This window comes from Talaromyces marneffei, chromosome 1, assembly GCF_009556855.1.
Source record: "Talaromyces marneffei chromosome 1, complete sequence".
Taxonomy (NCBI): Eukaryota; Fungi; Ascomycota; class Eurotiomycetes; order Eurotiales; family Trichocomaceae; genus Talaromyces; species Talaromyces marneffei.
The window spans coordinates 867626-886167 of NC_072348.1; the positions used below are offsets into that span (position 1 = coordinate 867626).

At 47.0% G+C, this 18542-nt stretch overlaps 8 protein-coding genes across 8 annotated transcripts; 4 read left to right on the forward strand and 4 right to left on the reverse strand.

The window, feature by feature from the left end:
- Window positions 1-45: 45 nt before the first annotated feature.
- On the forward strand, window positions 46-2864 carry EYB26_000325 (uncharacterized protein; the record flags this gene model as incomplete). Its single annotated transcript, XM_054259642.1, has 5 exons — window positions 46-1148; window positions 1223-1351; window positions 1410-1711; window positions 1779-2008; window positions 2067-2864. 5 exons carry the CDS (start codon window positions 46-48, stop codon window positions 2862-2864), a joined length of 2562 nt encoding a protein of 853 aa, XP_054115617.1.
- A 212-nt stretch (window positions 2865-3076) lies between these two features.
- Window positions 3077-3922, reverse strand: EYB26_000326 (uncharacterized protein; the record flags this gene model as incomplete). Its single annotated transcript, XM_054259643.1, has 4 exons — window positions 3077-3183; window positions 3239-3404; window positions 3459-3694; window positions 3754-3922. 4 exons carry the CDS (start codon window positions 3920-3922, stop codon window positions 3077-3079), a joined length of 678 nt encoding a protein of 225 aa, XP_054115618.1.
- Window positions 3923-6891: 2969 nt separating this feature from the next.
- Window positions 6892-7723, forward strand: EYB26_000327 (uncharacterized protein; the record flags this gene model as incomplete). Its single annotated transcript, XM_054259644.1, has 3 exons — window positions 6892-7140; window positions 7250-7384; window positions 7445-7723. 3 exons carry the CDS (start codon window positions 6892-6894, stop codon window positions 7721-7723), a joined length of 663 nt encoding a protein of 220 aa, XP_054115619.1.
- A 1351-nt stretch (window positions 7724-9074) lies between these two features.
- On the reverse strand, window positions 9075-11010 carry EYB26_000328 (uncharacterized protein; the record flags this gene model as incomplete). Its single annotated transcript, XM_054259645.1, has 3 exons — window positions 9075-10613; window positions 10666-10896; window positions 10969-11010. 3 exons carry the CDS (start codon window positions 11008-11010, stop codon window positions 9075-9077), a joined length of 1812 nt encoding a protein of 603 aa, XP_054115620.1.
- Window positions 11011-11618: 608 nt separating this feature from the next.
- EYB26_000329 (uncharacterized protein) lies at window positions 11619-12433 on the forward strand (the record flags this gene model as incomplete). The annotated part of the gene is made up of 3 exons (XM_054259646.1): window positions 11619-11651; window positions 11722-12230; window positions 12283-12433. The coding sequence occupies 3 exons, from the start codon at window positions 11619-11621 to the stop codon at window positions 12431-12433; spliced, it is 693 nt and encodes a 230-aa protein (XP_054115621.1).
- Window positions 12434-12814: 381 nt separating this feature from the next.
- On the reverse strand, window positions 12815-15138 carry EYB26_000330 (uncharacterized protein; the record flags this gene model as incomplete). Its single annotated transcript, XM_054259647.1, has 7 exons — window positions 12815-13411; window positions 13467-13620; window positions 13680-13746; window positions 13800-13932; window positions 13989-14041; window positions 14092-14193; window positions 14247-15138. The coding sequence occupies 7 exons, from the start codon at window positions 15136-15138 to the stop codon at window positions 12815-12817; spliced, it is 1998 nt and encodes a 665-aa protein (XP_054115622.1).
- A 502-nt stretch (window positions 15139-15640) lies between these two features.
- Window positions 15641-16872, forward strand: EYB26_000331 (uncharacterized protein; the record flags this gene model as incomplete). The annotated part of the gene is made up of 2 exons (XM_054259648.1): window positions 15641-15667; window positions 15718-16872. 2 exons carry the CDS (start codon window positions 15641-15643, stop codon window positions 16870-16872), a joined length of 1182 nt encoding a protein of 393 aa, XP_054115623.1.
- Window positions 16873-17082: 210 nt separating this feature from the next.
- EYB26_000332 (uncharacterized protein) lies at window positions 17083-18099 on the reverse strand (the record flags this gene model as incomplete). Its single annotated transcript, XM_054259649.1, has 3 exons — window positions 17083-17369; window positions 17722-18012; window positions 18084-18099. The coding sequence occupies 3 exons, from the start codon at window positions 18097-18099 to the stop codon at window positions 17083-17085; spliced, it is 594 nt and encodes a 197-aa protein (XP_054115624.1).
- Between the last annotated feature and the right edge of the window lie 443 nt (window positions 18100-18542).

The window sequence follows — 18542 nt, forward strand, 5'->3', positions numbered from 1 at the left end:
ATCTCTCTCAGAGAGAGTTCAAAATAATAAACTCAATAAGACGAAATGAACGCAGAAAATGGGCAGAAAATAGATATGACGAAAAATCAGCCCAGAGACACGGACGCCACCCCCAACGACACGGAAATAGTTTCATCCGAAGCTGCTACTGCTGCTGCTGTTACGGGCGGAGCACCCAGATGGAGAATCTCAAAAGCATGTCAACAATGTCGACGCAGGAAGATTCGCTGTGATGGAAGGGAGCCTTGCCAACATTGCAAGCAGAAGAAGTTGGAGTGCGAGTATCGCGGGTTTGTGCGACAGCGGAAACGGAAGCATGAGCTCTTGAGTAAGAGTGAAGATGCTGTTGCCGCTGGAGAAACTGATTATGGGGACGATGGTGAGGATGTGGCAATTCGAGACATCCAGGCACCTGTGTCAGCTCGTGGGAAAGGTGTTTCTTCGGTGAATCGAAAGGGTTCGAGGTTGATATCAGGCCCGAGTCACGGTGCTTCCGCTGATGGTAGCAGCAGAAGGAATGATCTTGTTGACTATAGCGTCGCCGCAACGCACGTTGCCTCGCCTTCATGCGTTATACAGCTGTACTACGGGCCACATTCCAATTTCTCGCTCATGCAGCTGATGTATCGCCAATTAGTCGATGGGCTAGGTGCTACTGACAGCAACAATAATGCATCCTCCTCACACAGAGACGAAGTTGAAGAAGTCGGTCCTGGATTGGACCTCTTCAGTTTTCGCCGCTTGTTCTTCGGAGACCTGGCGGGTAATCAGGATACGTCTATTTCTGGCGGACTGGCGTTGGGCCCCAACTCATTGTTTTTTATGCACCCCTCGACAGCTTCAAAGTATCTAGAACGGTTTTTGTCTACAATTTACTACTTGACGCCTTGGAAGTTCAAGGAACGGTATCGGCAGATGCTTAACGGGCTGTATCAGCCGAATAGTGACATGTCCGCCGATAGCCCGCAGACAACTTTGCTGCTATTGATGATGGCGCTCGGCGCGGCTGAATTAAAGGACGATGAGATGGGAGACTTTCTCTACAAAAGGGCGAAAGCAAATTCAGTGGCGTTTGATGAGATCGTGAACGTCCAAACGATTCAGGTACCAATCTTGATGATAAGTTTACCTCTCCTCATTTTTGTTGAGTGCCTATGATGCTGACCTTCTACTACGCTCATTATCAATCCGAAAGAGCCAGGCCAAATTCTGCTTTTCTCAGCCTTGGAACGGCGACACGAAAGGCTCTTGCAGCTGGACTGCATAAGAACACGCGTTTCAAAGTCGAGCAGACGACTGAGGATGCTGAAGAGAAGAGGCTGACGTTTTGGAGTTTGTTTTTCTATGAGATGTTAGTGCTATCCTCTCATGCTAGGTAACATATGGAGAAAAGACTGATCGTTCCCTAGTTGGATATGCTTTGGTCTCGGTCGTTCAATGACTATACCAGCCCATGAAATCACCATACCAGATCCCAAGGAGCAACCAATGTTACTCGCTCTTGTCGAAATAGCGCGTATAATGGCTCGAGCAGCACGGAACATGTACAGTCAACGCCACGATTCTCTCTTGTTAATGTGGAAAAGCGCCAAGGAGATTCGCAAGGAAGCCCATGCTTTTGCCAGACGTGTACAGGGTGTTTTGAATTTCGGGCTCGATGCTTCTCCAAAAACTGGGGAAGTTGGTGTCTGTCAGATTGTTCTTCAGTTATGTAAGTGCATTCGATTCCATAACTAACTACCATCGGCTTCACAATGCCTGACTACGTTGATGTATAGTGTACCATAATACACTGCTTCTTACATTCCGTCCTTTCCTCGTCTTTAGAGCAAGATGGCGACGAGATGGAATCATGAAGCAAAATGAGAACCCATCGACCAGCGGTGACAAAAACGAGCAGAGTGTCACTCCTCCATGGCTCGACGAAGCATGCGAGAGCTGCTTGGAAGCTGCGCGATGCATGATCCGCCATCTTTCGGGAGCTTGTGAAATTAACCAATACGTTCGGGTATGCATCTCCTAAATTCCTTCCCCTAGGTTACCCCATCGTTCTAACGGATATATAGGAAATCAGCTATCATGGCTTCCACCTCGAAACCGCCTGCTTTACCCTCGCCTTTGACATGATGCACTCTACCCCTCAGGCCGCCGAAAAACACCTTCCGTGGGTCCGATCTGGTCTACGATGCCTGTCTACCATGATGCCAGATGGCGAAGCCAAAGGCCAAACTCATTTGACCATGAGCGCAGTCCAGCAAATGCTCATAGCTGTATTTCCTGAACTATCGACTGCGACAGGTCCGGATCTTTCATCTCCCGATGACAGTAATCGATTCGATAGCGATGTCTATGATAGATCGACACGCGGAAGTGAACATAGCTACAATTTACCAACTAGGAATCCGATATCTACCAATGCACAACTCGCCAGTGAATCAGCGCCACGGCAGGTATCATACGGTCAACACCAAATATACAATCCTGTTATGTCCTCGGCACTCCCAGAGTACAACAACATCTACACCAATCCATCCACATTCTTCACCTCCCTCGGCCAAAACCTCATGGCTACACCCGTCAGCTCGACAGAAAGCAACCCCAACACGAACAACAACGCAAACAACATCTCAGCCGACGATATCGGCATGGTCGATTTTACGCAGGCAGATATACCGATTGACTGGAAGGATTTTGATTTTTCGACTATGGATCTGGAGACGTTTATGTCTATTGATCCGGTGAATTCGTCGGCGGCGAATATTAATAATCATGCTGTTGATTATTTGAATGCTTTTGGCGGTGGTGTTGGGGGCCATGGTGGTTGGGGTGGGAATGATTTTGGTGGATTTGGATCTGCAAGGTAGCTTATATAGAATTGGGGTAAAAGTCGTTAGGAGTAATGAATCATTAAACATGATGCCAACGGGCGTTCAAAAAACGAATGATCTTGCTAGTTATAAGATTCCTTCAAGTGAAATTTCCTCACTTTGTGTGAGCAAGTACAACTCAAGTATCCAGCCTTGAGTAGCAGAATCCCTGCACTGCACAAACACCATTGAACACCCAAAGGTCCAACTCAAATAGCCTGCAGTCCGACCTTGGCGTCAATCAAGCGGTATCGTTCTTTTTCCTTGCGATTCTTTGATAGAACTGCCACGCAAATCAGGAGGATCATATCAAGTGCTAGATAGCGAGTTAGTCTAATACAGACAGAGAGACAGATGCTGAAAATACATACCGACAATACCGAATATACCAGTGAAGATAGCATCAAGCGTGCTATTCACGAAGCCAGAGAAAGGACCGACGCATCCCTGCTTCTCTGCTGCAATCAGAGGGGTGCTGCACGTTGCGTCTGTAACGAATGGCGGAGAGGTGCTATTGAAGTAACCGCAGCAGTCGAACTATCATACGAATTAGTGCCGTTATTAGCTCGCAAGAAGGGGTGGTTGGTATACTCTTTGTTGTAATAAACTCTGGACAGCCGATGTCTGTTGGCCCCATGACGTGTTCAATGAAGCGCGAGTCCTTAGAGTCTCAATCCAGATGATCAATCCAATAACGAGTGTGAATACGCCTGAGACAATAACCAGCCATCCCTGAAGTTGAAGCCATAGCCGACTATCACGCACGATCAAGCTAGGAAGGGCGAGGGAGCATGTAGCAAAGACGATGATAGCATTAACCAGGGCCACTGGTTAGTAGATCAGTCAATCTATAAGTATCAGTAAATGGATAAATTCCACTACGTACCTTTCTCGGGCACCAGCTTAAGTAGCAGAATAGTAGGCGCGCTGTCCAAGGTTGGGGTAGAATTCATATTCTGGGTGAACAATAATGATCCTACCAGCAGCATGATACCACCGGCCATAAAGAGAAAGTTTGCACCGACATAGCTAAGAAGAATCTTGTCCGCTTGCATGTTGACGGCGGTTGGCGAGTTACAGCGGATTTGACGATGTGTAAGAGTATGGTTGAGATTAAAGGCTAATGAGCGAGAGAGACTTTTGAAGTCTTTGTGAGCTTTTTCAACGAACGGTAACTTGGTCTTCCAGAGACTAAAAATCGTATCTTCTATCCAGTAGAAGTACTAAAGTGAGCCAGCTCACTGAGAGAATCGAAAATCGCGGGTGTGAATATCCCTATCGAGTCGGGTACTCGAAATCTAACCGAAGTCGACCGAGTAGAGTGAATAATTTTTGGGTCATCTCCTTAATTAATATTCGTGTTGTCTGCCAGGGGTCTGCTCTCCGCTGACGTGGGTGAAGCAGAAGCCGGAACGCGAGACGTCTCAGATCAGTACCCATATACGCACTCCCATAGATACCGCATGGTTGACCACTCAGAGAGGAGTACAGTCTATGCTGACGAAAGGAACAAAAATCTAAATTAAAGCAAGTTATAGATATGATTCTTGACAGCAAAGTGATCTGAGTACTTGCTGATTGGTACCTCCTGGTGATAACCGATGAGATGTCTCGATGGGAAACATACATAATATATACTGTACTTCTTATCGCCGTCCACGGGATACAAGCCTCTGCATCAATAATCGGACTTGAATCAAGTTTCAGATTATATAGAACAGTAATTGCCTTGATTTCCGTGTCAAGTCCAGACAAATATCAAAAGCCGATATGTATGGGATGATGCCTGGGCATGGTGACGTATTTTTGACGCCAAACGTGTACAGTGATCTTCAGGAAAGAAGGTAGGCAGGCCATCAAGATCAGGAACCAGATCACTGCATTTCTTCAAGCCTGGTCCACGGCACGGATTGGGAGAGGATTATACATGTACGTAGTAGAAGAAGGTTGAAAGTCTGAGGTTCTCCACTGTCCCCTGACGACGCCGAGGGAGAGGCACAAGGAAGGCACGACTGATACATCACACAATGCAGGCAGGCAGGCGCCTTCTGTCAAATATCAAATGTCAAATGCAGCTCGTCAAAAAGAGAATTAAGCTCATGCTCCAAACTTTGTCAGTTAAGCTTGATTGCACAACATAACAGACCTATCCGGACCTTTCACTATTGAATACATGGCACAAACACCCACCTTCCCTACAAGGATAGAAACAAACAGTTACAGAAACATAAGCTGCATTCCCAAAGCTCAATGTTTTCCTTACACACATCCTAGGTAGGTAGTTTGTGGTAATTGCAATGAGCAAGCAATACATGTTACACATTGTACGGAGTAGATATTGTCAACAATGGTTGATCTGACTCGACGTCTATCCGGCGTCCGCGTAAATCATTCTGACAGTGGGTGAGCTTGGATTTTGACAGTCCAAAATGGAACCTCCATTCTGATAGAGGGGACACACTCTGGCACAGTGGTCACTAAACATGATGCTCAAGGCGATCTACAGGACGTATCTGAGTTACTACGATGAACTCTGGAGACTGCTAAGACCATCTCGTACATGCTAACTTGCTAAGCTCACTAGTAGTGACTAGTTTTGAGACCAAAATTAGGCTCGACCTATCGTACGGAGGTTGTAACCTGTAACGCCGATGCAATTTCCATTCTGATTTATGATTTGCTTCGGCTCGAGCCAACACATCCAGAGTATTTGCTCGGGACAGAAGTGAACAAAGCAGTCCTTGCGCTTGGCTTACTCTACGATGCACATACTATACGCACGTACTATGTACACAAGTTTCGAGAATAGAATGTTGATACAACTTTCATTCTACATAGCATATGTAGTAGTAATACATAGTGATGTAGTCTTCAAGGGTACTCAGCGGAGTAACACACTCACCGAAAGTTGGTACGTACGTAAAAATACGGTAAGAACCCAAACATCACGTCGATATTGAACAAATGCCAAGCCCGCCATTCCTGCTATGTCGCTAGCGTGTCGGCGCTAGCTGTTTCCGATGTTTGGGTCAGTCGAATTAGTACAGCTTCAGCCTTCAAATCCACGCCTTTACAGCTTCACCTGGTCTGTGGGCCGCCCCACTCGTCCTTTCGTGCGACATTGATACCATAGTACGGCTACAGTCTACTAATGAATTTGTTTCTCATAATACGGGACAGTTCGAGAGCATATACTACAGTAGTAGAAGGCAATTACCAGCCAATCTCAGCTCACTGCTGCACAAAAAAAATAAGGCAATCCTCATCACCTTTCTCTCGCAGTACTACATATGTGGACGTTCCATCGAGGAAGACAGCAGAATTGATTGCTGCCAGAATAGAATCTGGCCAATGATGTGTACCAAATACAAACCCCCCTCATGGGGCCGTAACCGCGGTAATTTTACACAATGTGGTGGTCACCGCCTGCCGTGTGCAGCATAAAAAACAGCAGTTTCGTGGTCTCGACCCGCCGAGAGCAGCGGGACTACTGCTATTGTGCGGCCAATGATAGATGACTGGAACAGCGCCACTGGCTTAAAAGGACGATTACCATTGGACGTTTGCTGAGCAGAGCGAAGTCCATTGCTTCCAGCTCACATACCATTGGTGGATATGATATGCAGGGCCCCATCTTCCCCAGCCGCGCGCCGTTACTCGTGAATGTTTTTGCCTCTCCCGCCTGCTGAGATAAGTGGTATTTGGTTTTAATACCGTTTACCAGGCCTGACCAGTTGCCCGTTTTTTCCTTTTTTACCCACACCCGCACCTTCCCCCCCCCGAAAAAGGTCCTTCCTGCTTTCCCTTCGACACTTTACCCAAAAAACTCCCTCTCCCAAACGCGTTACTCGATTTGGCCGTCTATCCATCAACCCAAGCATCATTCCTCTTTGGGGAACTTCATCTTCAATTCTTCAACTACTACTCAACAAAGCTTCTTGCTTTCTGTTAACATCCCACTTATTCATCTCAAACCACACATTTGCCCTCTCAATCCGCCCTTGATCCCATTTGTACCGTCACTATGGCTGATCTTTCCGCCAACATTGTTTCCGATGAGCATGCCTCGCCCTCTCAGGACGAGCTGCAGCAGATGGGCAACGGTGCCAATGTTGACCGCAAGCGCTCCCGTATGAGTGCTGCTGGTGACGACGATGACGACGATGATGACAAGCCAGGTCGTGAGCGTCGCAAGATTGAAATCAAATTTATCCAAGACAAGTCGCGTCGTCACATCACCTTCTCGAAGCGAAAGGCTGGTATCATGAAGAAGGTACGTGCAGTCGCGTTCCGCCGCGCCTCACAACAACGTTCTGAGCTCCCACTTCCTGATTATAAATAATTCGGTAGCGTGTTCAAGATAACTGACAGGCAATTATTAGGCTTACGAATTGTCCGTTTTGACCGGTACTCAAGTACTGCTGCTCGTCGTCTCCGAGACTGGTCTCGTCTACACATTCACCACCCCGAAACTACAACCCTTGGTGACCAAACCCGAGGGCAAGAACCTTATTCAGGTAAGCTGAGAGAATCATTATCATCATGTCATACGATTTAGCTTGCTGATTGATTGTTAGGCCTGCCTGAATGCGCCTGAACCGTCCGCCGAAAATGGTGTTGACGCTACCGATGTTCCCGCTGAGTCTCCCGAAGATGTCTCTCACAACAACGTCAACGCACAGCAAGCACACATGTCTCGTCAGCCTGGCATACAGCCCGGGTATATGACACAGGAACAGCAGCAGCAGATGGCCTACTACCAGGGCCTTCAGCAACAGCAGGCACAAGCGGGCGGACAATATCCCGGAATGCCCGTTGGAGGCAGAATGCCACCACAACATCCCTCCACTGCTTAAACAATTTGTGTGTGCGACTCTTTTAATGGTTAATTATACCAGAGTGGCAGGTGTTTGTGGCCATGGTGTTTCCTTATTTGCGGTGTTCCTTTCTTATTATACTCGTCATCCTCGACTTTCGCCATCTACGATCCTGATGCCCTTCCCGCCTCGGCTCGTTTGATACCCTTTCACAAACATTATACAGTTGGCCTTGCACTAATACGCTGTTAATCCATGAATGATTAATCCTGCCTCATTCTGGTACAACTCTCAATCTCACCTTATCGAGTTCAACAATCATGTTGTGTTTATCTTTTGGGACAAGGTCATCATTCTTTTCTTTGTATACACAACCATCATCTGTCCCTCGACACAAAGCATAGGAGAGAAACTAAACTTATTGAACTGGACAAAGCTGGCTATGTGGAAAAGTGACAAAGGAGGGTTCGGCAAAAAAACAAAATTTCTTACCTCTCACGATACTAAACTGGCGAAAGCTCAATGCTTAGGTGTGGAACAACTGTCGGGGTTTCTTTTGTCGACGCTTGATTCATGTCTAATCATCGGTGAAGATGAGGTGTTCTCGGAGTGTGGTCTTGCGGTACTCGTTTATTTGCGTTCGGATTGACTGCGGTATTTTCCCTTATTTTCTCTGCTTGAATATGTTACATGTGTTGTTATTCTTTGACTGGCAGTTTCGCAATTCTCGCGCAGGCTTTGCTTCATCCGTTCTAGTTTGACTTGCCATGAGATTTTCTTTTCTTGATGTATTTCTCACAATTACGGATATTTCTTTGGTTTTCCCTCAAGCTATAAACAAGCTTGGCGACGAGTTTGATCTGATTTGTTTTTGCTCAAAAATCCGTGTATCAGAAACTACTCTCTATTTACATGTGCAATTAGGCTTGTTGAAGAACAGAAATCGAAGCTTCTACTGCGCTTGAAAAGCAACAAAGCTCCCGTTAAGTAAAGCTAATAATCTACTTAACCCAAGGATTGAACTGTGACAATTATGTAAGAAATCGATCGCTATTTCATTACTTTTACCCTACTCTTGTCGAAATGTTTGGGCAGGCTCGAAATTTAACCCGGATCCGGTAAGAGTTACTGAAGATGGAAACTTGCCTGTTTGGTCATGTTGATCAGGGGAGGGGTTACATTCACCTCGTGCTTCTGTCATGAGTACGTAGTTGTAAGGTTTGTTGTGAATCATTGTTTATCTTTTTTCCCCCCCTCCTATCAGATTTGTTCGTTGTCTATCAATTACTTAAAGAAAGTGGGATATTTGATACGTTTCCAAAGCAAGCTTCATTCAGTATCCTCATATTCTATGGAAGAAGTTGTATTCGAAGCAAAAGAGTACATATCCTCATACAGGAGAATGCGTCGAGTCTCGCCGATTCCTTTCAGGCCACAGTATCCTCCCCATCCAGCGTTGTACTAATCCCAAGCCTCGCCTCCAACCGGCGCTGATAGTTATGTCTGTATTCGGATCTTCATGGTTATTTTCAACAGTCTGCTCGTTTTGTGAGGCTGTTCCGTAATTTCGCGTAATTTCGTCGTTAGTATCTCGAATCGGACTCCGCGTGCTACCGAAGCCCGGCTCCTTACCCAACGATACCGGAGCTGAGGTGCGTCTTGAAGAGCCAGCATACCCCCGTTGATACTGCAACCGCCGCGGGCTCCAACGCGACAATGCCGACGGAGCATCGGCTTGTTGGTTCCCATCCCTGGTCTTGGATATGCGGAAATAGGGGTGACTCTCATTATCCCCTAGCGATGGCCGTCTCTGCCCTCGAGTCTCAGAAGTATGTACTGAGAATGTCCGCCTATGAGGGTACCGCAAAATCCTCTTTCGCGTTGTTGAGCTTGACGGAGATTCTATCGATGTCCGCCGACGGCCAGTTTCTTCATTCTCAGAATCATCGAGTTCTGCCCATATCTGCGCGGATTCATTATTGAGTGTATGGGCGTCAACGGTATGAGAATGATATCGATATGTGGGCACCAAAGGTAGACTTGGTGCACGTTGATGCGAAGTGTCGGTCGCTTTTGACAAAAGAGGTTGCCGTTCACCAACCATCAACTCTTCATCTTCTTCAGGTTCGGCGAATTCTTCCACAATGCCCATTCCAGCTCCCAAAGGCGTCTGCGCCGTGTTCGGCAAAGCAAGACTCGGGTGACTGTCACTCGCCTCGAGTCGCCAGGAAAGACACAAAACACCCGCCAACAAAACAACAGTGCCAAGCGCGATGAGACCAGCATGTAGTCCCGTAAGTTGCGACGCCTGGCGGAAATAAATCAACCCATCCAAAATCGCGACAATGTTGTAGATGCAAAAAACAAAAGGGTAAAGAACGCTAGTGCTACAAAGTTTCAAGCCAAGATGCATATAGTACAATTGGGTTAGGGCGAGAAGGACCAGCCCGATCAGAATCATCCAGGACTGCCATCGATTGAATTGATTCACATGATCAACGATCGTGCGGACAAGTAGCTCAACCGCTGACTTGGCCAGCAGCAGCGTGTGAGCCGACAGGACTCCGCTGGAAAATCCGAATGCTAACCCGCGGTAGAACTTCGCTTGGTGTGGGGATATTAAAGAGCGAGATAAGTGTATGGAGCGAAAGATTTTGGAGTTGCCTGGTGTCGAAATGGTCTTGATGATGCGCGTACTGAAGAGGACGAGTAAAACCACCAACCCGGTCATGACCATCCATACAATGAATGGCCGTTGATCAAGCAACTCTAAGAGTTCGTCGAGGCTATGCGCCGCTTCACCGATCGCGCCAAACGTGGCTATTAAAACCGCACCAATGCATACGAGCACTGTACCAACTAAGGAATATTTTGTAAATGTTTCTCCAAGAATGAGCGTCGCGGATATTGTATTAAAGACCAGGCCGGACTAAATCACTCAGTTAATGATGGCAATGCGATTTTCCGAGCGTTTCACATACAGCTTGTAGCGTTGAAAGAACCGGTAGTGGTAACGTCGTAAGTTGTATAGTGCTCCCAACAATATTCGCAACGACAAACATTAACATGCCCAGCTGCCATCTTCGTCGCTTATATGGAGGTCTGCGAATCTCATATGGCGCCTTTTCGTCTTCTAGTAAATGGGATTTTCGCTGAAGGGTGAGTCCGATCGCTTGGAGACTGGTAGAAATGACCCCGACAATGACGCCGATCTGAAACCAAAGTCAGAAATCAAGGAGACCCTCATTGCATTGCGAAAAGCACAGAAAGGATAATAAGCTCACGGCAATACTTCCCCCAGGCGATAAGTCACCTAGCAAACCCATCTGCGTAACGAAGCGCACGGCGCATATGCATTCACTCGGACATTTACTCACTTGGCGGAGGCGTGTAGGTCGTGGCAGATGCTAGGCATGGTCGCCGTGTCAACGAGTTTATATGAGGAGAGGCATAGAGCGTTGAACTCGACGCTTTTGCAAAGAACTGTCAATAAAGCAGGGAGGCTCGAGAAAAGAGATATATAGTATAAGCAGATAGAGATGCAGCAAGTTTAATGTTAGTTAACTAGTGGATATATGTTAAGGGTTGATCGTGGCCGTCGTCATGTTTGGGGCCAGGGCAGCTGATGCCTGCGGACGCTTGGCCCATTCCGTCGTCAGTGGACCCGCTCCCGCAGCTTGCTTCCATCCATGGATGTTGCGTTGCTCCAACTCCACGACTGATCTAACCACCTGCGAACGAACGTTCACAAGATATCAGCTTACGTTCCTTCGGGCCTGCATCGGCACGACCTGAAATCACGCAGCAAGACTCTCTATCCACGCCCACGCAGCTTCACGATATCTGGGGAAGCGAGCAAACCCCGGCCTCGAACAAGGATAACATCGTCATCCCACCTCTCCCAACCCAAAGACCTCACATACAGACAGTCAAGATGTCGCAACGCCATGCCCTCTCGGACGACCAGGTATGGCCATATTCACAAGTTGTCAAGTCTGCATAAACTGCATATTGCTAACCACAGTCGAATGGGATAGGTCGCGGGCGAGCTCCGCAAGATGACAGCGTTCATCAAGCAGGAAGCTCTCGAAAAGTCCAAAGAAATCCACATCAAGGCCGACGAGGAATTCGCCATTGAGAAATCCAAACTGGTCCGTCAAGAGATCGCTGCTATCGACGCCCTATATGAGAAGAAATTCAAACAAGCCGCCATGTCCCAGCAAATCACCCGCTCCACACTCTCGAATCGTACCCGTCTGCGAGTCCTCTCGGCTCGTCAGGAGTTGCTCGATGAGCTCTTCCAGCGCGCTCGTGAAGAGGTTACCACGTCAACCAAGGATGCGAAGAAGTATCAGAGCATATTGGCTAATTTGATTTTGGAGGGTCTCTACTATCTGAATGAAGACAAGGTGGCGGTACAAGCCCGGAAGAAGGATAATGATGTGGTCAAGAAGGCCATTGAGGATGCAAAGAAGGAATTCAAGGACAAGGTTGGCAGGGATGTGACGATAGTTCTTGATGAGAGCGACCCGCTGCCAGATGGATCGTAAGTTCAATTCCCTCTTAGTATGGTTTTCTATACTGACCTTCTCAAACAGAGCGGGCGGTGTTTCTATCGTTGGTGGCGGCGGTAAGATTGATATCAACAACACTTTTGAAGAGCGACTGCGACTTTTGGAGATCGACGCACTGCCAGCTGTTCGCGAGACACTATTCGGAAAGAATGTGAACCGCAAGTTCTACGATTAGAACCCCAGCACCGTCTTTCCTCTTCTGCCCGTTCTGTTCCCTTATTCCTTGTTTGTGCGAGCCGCTAGATGGTTCACCTGCCATATATCTTATACTGTATACTTCCTCAGGTGGTCTCAGTTGCATTCTATACTATTTCTCTGTTTATAGGCGAATTTCTACTGGTATTGTTACTTCAGCTGCAGTGTAAAGTACGCGATAGATTGTGGCTTGAGACTCTTCTTTTTGACTTGTATACATTATACATTAGTTGAGTTTATCTCAGGTCTAATGTCTAGAAAGAAGGATTGCGCCGAACCTAGTGAGTCGTTTACTCATACCAGTCATGTCATCGTCAAGTTAGCAACTAGCAAAAAGAGCAAAGCCAAACAGGCAGTCAATTTAGGATTGTTCGACGGTCTTCTTTGGTACCGCCCAGGTATTAATCTTCTTCGTCGGACTGCTGTGTCCAAACATCGACTTGACCCGCCGCTTTGTTCGGATAGAGTATAGAATTCGGTACTGTAGAGCTTCGAGGCCCTGTTTGGCCTCTGTTCGCTTCAGATGAGATGCCCCGGAGTCCTCCATGGCGCTAAAGATTCGTTTCACTTGTTCTGCTAGACTATCAACGTCTGCGTTGAATTCACGTTCTGCTTCCTGGTCAGGGAAGACGAGTGTAGTTCGGCCGGTGTCAATGACAATGTTGAGAAGTGATGTGATGGCCTTTATTTCCATATAATCGTAGTCAGGTTCCAATCGAGCTTTATGCAGCTGAGAGTCCAAGCGTGCTGTTCGTAAATAATTGAGAACTTGTTTAAAAGAAATGATCTGTTCGCTGAAGTTGTCAAGTGGAGACTCTTCCTTGGTCAAAAATGCCATCGCCAACCGGCATTTGAAAATTGCGATTTCCTGACTTGAGGGTAGTATGTGGTTGAGCAATTTGCTCTGGAACTGCGTGTCTTTGACCGTTTTGAGCAGAGTTTTGCTCATCGGTTGTGTCTGGAGAAAATGTAAGCTTTTTAACGTTTCGACAAAACTAGAAGCAATGACTTACAACTTTCCCAAACTGCTCAGGTGGTATGCTCTGAAGAAGATAATTGACTGTTGCCTCTAAAGATGCAATGACCATATCGTTGTGAGAGAAGGCAGTATCCAAAGTCAACCGAAATAAAATGTTTAACGTATGTTGCTTTGTATCAGCACGCAGACTAGTAAAACATAGTCAGCAAGTCTATTTTTATGCACTTGAAGATAAGAATTTACATACCAATCGGCTACCTCTCGGAGCATCTGGAGGACTGATAGGAGAAAACTCCAATTGTGAGGCGTCTCCTCTATTTCCCATCAGCTTGATACATTTATAAAAGCTGTTGAAAAGCTCTCTCACCCTGATTGTACGACATCTCTGGATGTATGGGCTCTTTTGCATCTACTGCCGTTGGGTAGCCACCAAGGCTAAAGAAAATCCGGTTTATGTCATCAGGTCCTATAAGTGACTCTATGCGCTCGCGTTTGGCACTCTAAAAAAGAGTCAGTTGATTTCATATACCGAGGAGCCTGGTGGATAAGTGGTCACCTTAATTGCTCTGCAATAAGCGTATCTCAGTTCATCTCGCGGCTCCAACGGCACTATTGGTTGTCAGAGGAATGGTATTGGGTCCATAGGGTAACGAACATACCGGACTGAAAAATCCATATCAAAACCTCATTAGGTAGAACGTCTCTCGACAGGGCAAAGTCTATAATCCCCGAGAAAAATGCCCTCTCGCGCGTAAATGATTCTGCGGAGAGTTGTTAGCGAGGCAAGCAGCGTGACAAGATAGCATTATCTTACCTCTTAAAAATGCTTCCCTAGATGAAGGCAGGATGGAATCCCTCGGAAACTCAGGAAGATCCGGCTTCTTCGAGTTGTCTCTAAAGAATACCCACGACTTTTCTTGTTCCAGGGCCTCCGTGCGCTTGACCGCAGTGAGCAGTCTTTTGAAATCAGACTCCGGATTATCAGTGGAAATTCCTGATGCTAATATATCTTCTCGCAGGTTCGATGCGCCACTCTTATTTCCAGAGCCGTTGACTGATGTTGAAGTCGTTTGATTCTGGCTGTCCATCAGAGCCTTCGCTTTCGCTACCTTCATTTCGCTTTCATCATCATCCACAGCGCGTTGCACTAATGACTCCATACTGAATTTATATTTCTTCTCGTCGAGCCCAAACTTTGCTCGAAAATTGCGGTATTCGTAGCGTTTGCGGTTGGGTTGTTTTGAAGCAGTATTTGGTTTGACATCGTGAGAGACAGGTATTTGCTTCGGAGACGGAGACGAAGCCTTGCCTAGGAACTTCTTCAAAAACTCTTCGGGATCTTCCAACTCCTCGGAGCTGACACTATCTGCATCCGAGTCGATCACGACTTCCTTTCCATTCTTGACTATCCGCTGCGACGAGTTGAAACTGGTATTGAGGGAGGAGCTTGGACGGAAGGACGTGAAATCGCCATTGTATGTTGGCACAGTCCTGTTGGGACTGGCTGGACCATGTGAACTGCTATTTATCTGGGGCTCCACGGGGTCTGGTAATTGCTGGGACGATGGAAAATGCGAAGGGAGATCAGAGGGCGGATCGCTCAGTGGTGACGAGGGTTGCCCGAGCGCGGGGATGATGACGCTGGGGGAAGGAAGTGCGTAGGCCGGACGCTTGAAATAGTCCTTAATAGTACGAGGCTGAGACATGTCGCTTCAAGCGAGGTTATTTGCTTATGTCTGTAAGCCAACGTACATGATAGAAGTCTATCGATCAGAGTTGTTGGTCAAACCTCAAAGTGCAAGTGGGGAGTCTACGCGTCTGGCAGGCACGCGGGTGCCACGAAGCCACGTGAGCTTCTCAACTAGATAATTAGTGCCGCAAATAGATAACCCTAGCATTAACCCTGGTATGATGCTAATTGGATATCCGCCCCCTTGCTGATCCATGCTACGTAAACCTCCCCAGAGGGCCAACGCGAAATAGTGATTACGGTGACACGGTCTCGTCGCTTCCCCCCACCCTCGACCGGGGGAAATGACGAGACCGGTAGCCCATTCTTGATCAGTTTAGCTGAGAATTACCATACCTACCGTAGGACGTCAGCTTCAGCTTCCCAGTCCTGAGGTTTACAAACCCTTATCCCTCGTCGCTAAATATGCTTGATTTATCTTCTGTGACTATAATCAGACAGAAGGAAATGGTCTGAAAATGGTTTCCGTAATCAGGATATCGCTGGTGAGTGACATCCATGACTTTCTTAACCGTTTACTAACCCAATTGTCCAGTCAATTGTTGCGCTTGCTCTGCTCTATCCATTCCTGGTAGAGCGTGCCCGCGTGATCCGGCTTCTCGTGGACAATGCACCTCACAAGCTCACCGAAATCAATACATTTGCCGACTTCTCGATCAAATTCGCTGATCGAATACGCAATTGTGAAGATGGTCTCATGATCGATGAGGACCATGTAGCAATCTTCAGTTGTGATGCCGGCAGAGATGTATGGAACACTGTTATGGGAACGTTTACTCCGGATCTGTCGACTATTCCTCACGGTAATCTTCACTTGTACAGATATGGTCAGAAACCCCCCTTTAATGAGGAGGCAAAGCTTACGACTATTGAGCTGCGCGACTTTCCCGGAATCAAAGAGTTCCATCCCCTTGGCATTGAGTACTATAGGCCGAGTTCGACGTTGTACGTCTGCAACCATGGTCTAAACGGCTCTCAGATTGAGATCTTTTCACTCGATTTCAGTGGCTCATCAAAAACCCCCGTCGCTACATATCAAAGAACAATTAGCAGCCCCCTGATCAGATCGCCCAATGCAATCGCCGTCCTCAGCGACCACGAGCTATATGTTACCAGTGACCATTACTTTCTCAAACGCTACACCCCCACCTTGGCCTGGATTGAGACATACCTTGGCCTTCCATTGGGCGCGGTTGTTTATGTGAATCTCTTGACGAATGAATTCCGCACCGTCGCCCGTGTGCCGTTTGCGAATGGCATCACATTTCTGAATGAAACGACTGTGGCTGTCTCATCAACAAGCGCTGCCGCAGTACGTCTTTATGAGATTTCTGCTAATCGGTTCCTTCGCCAAACCGGTGTGGTGAATTTGCCTTTTATGCCGGACAATCTGTCCACGGAAAAGGATGGTGTCTTGCTCATTACCGGTCACCCGCACCCCCCGACTCTGGACAAGATGCGCGTGGAGCGATTTAAATGTCTGATGAATAGCACTATTGGCAACCCAGATTGTATTGATGGCAACTCTCCTACTACGGTGGTTGAGTGGTCTGCGAATACAGGTGTAAAGACTTTATATACGGCGAAGGAGGGGATTGGGGGTGGCTGCACGTCGTTGAGAGATACGGATTACAATATTGGTATCACATTGGGCCTGTATGGAAAGGGCGCCATGATTTGGAAGATGTAGTAGTCTGCTCTACAAATTGTTGATATTTCAATATTACCTGGTCCAAATGAATGGTAAACCAGTAGAGATAATTTCCCAGGAGACTATTTCCGCGTAGCACACTACCAAATCATACATATATTCGGTTCTGCAAAGGGTACATTTCTGGTTTCTTCCATTTCCTCAGCCATATATGTAGCAGCATCAACAGTCCATTGGGTACCGGTTGCCTCACCGATGCCAGAAACCGCGAATAGTCTGCTCGCTATGCCGGTAGTTCTTGAACTTGTCCCCGTCTTCGCGCATGCCATTCATCGGATAGCGTCCACCAAGGTAGCTCCCCAATTGACGACCGGTGATCATGACACCCGGTCTGACTTCGCACATGACCGCCATTCTCTTGGCAGCCAAGAGCTGGTCTTCATAATCCCACATATGGAAAAGAGGCGATGCAAAGATAGCCACCATTTCACCACTCAATTCCCGTGCCAATTGCCCACTCTGATACGCGCCCTCATCTGGCTCTGTTAGATTACCAGTCAGAAATCTGGCACCTAGTTTGCCTTCATCCAGGAATAGACGATATCCGAGGTCGATAAACACCCTCTCCAAATCGCATCCATATAATCACGAATGCGGGATTCCTTCATTTGCTAAGAAGCGAATCTCCTGCGCAAAGCAGCATCTAGGAAACTGCCAGAGGATGATGATTTGAGCAGTTCAAGTAGGCGTGGATAGAATGGCATGTGTGAGAAATTGAATGATAGGAATCTCATCTGGCCGATACAAACATATTGATATACGGCATATGCTTCGTCGCGCAGAGCAAAAACATGCTGGGCGACTTTGTCTGGTGCAGTCTTGCTGTACGATTCAAGTAGCGATTGGGCTTCGGGGTTAAATTTTGGTGGTCTTTTCTCTGTGTGCTTCTTTTGTCAATCCATTGTTTGAACCCGCTGCTGGTGCTTCTGCTTGAGCCATGGTGGATTGGGTTGAGTTTCACTTGAGCTATGTTTGCTCTGTTTTCCTGAGATGAAATGGGAGGGGAAGGATGGAGCGCAGCAGCGCAGATGGTGTTTCCAAAGTCATTGTTGCTGTTGCAGGCTAGTGTCAATAGCTGAACGGTGGATCTGAGGGAGCCGACTGAGTAGTTACGTGTTGCTAAACAGGATCAACATTTATTTACATGGGCACCATCCAAGTACTACTCCGGTACTAATCTTGTTACCTACCATGGCATATGCACATGTGCTTGTTGGTATTTCAATTCGGAGTTGCCGTCTACTATGAGAAGTAATACGTATATCCGTTATTTAGTGGCTCGAACGTATGCGTCATCATTGGCGGCTACCGGGGCATGACGGGGCTGTCCCAGAGAAAACGTGGTGAAGGACATCCGTGAAAAAAAAAAATAAAAAATAAATTCTCTTTTTGATAGAATGAACCATGGTAAAAGACAATTCAAATTCCAATCGGATGCGCAAAAAGTGAATCAACAGAAAAGAAGAGAATACATCTGAACGCATTAACTGGATCGGATAGATCTACAGATAAAATGAATTTATAATGCAGAGGAAGGCATAGTTACAAATCCGTATGCCATGGAGGAAGTTAAGGGGCGGATGAATCTAATCTGATAGGACCGGCCCCGTGTAAGTTTGGCGTAACGGGGTATCGGACGTAAAGTCTAA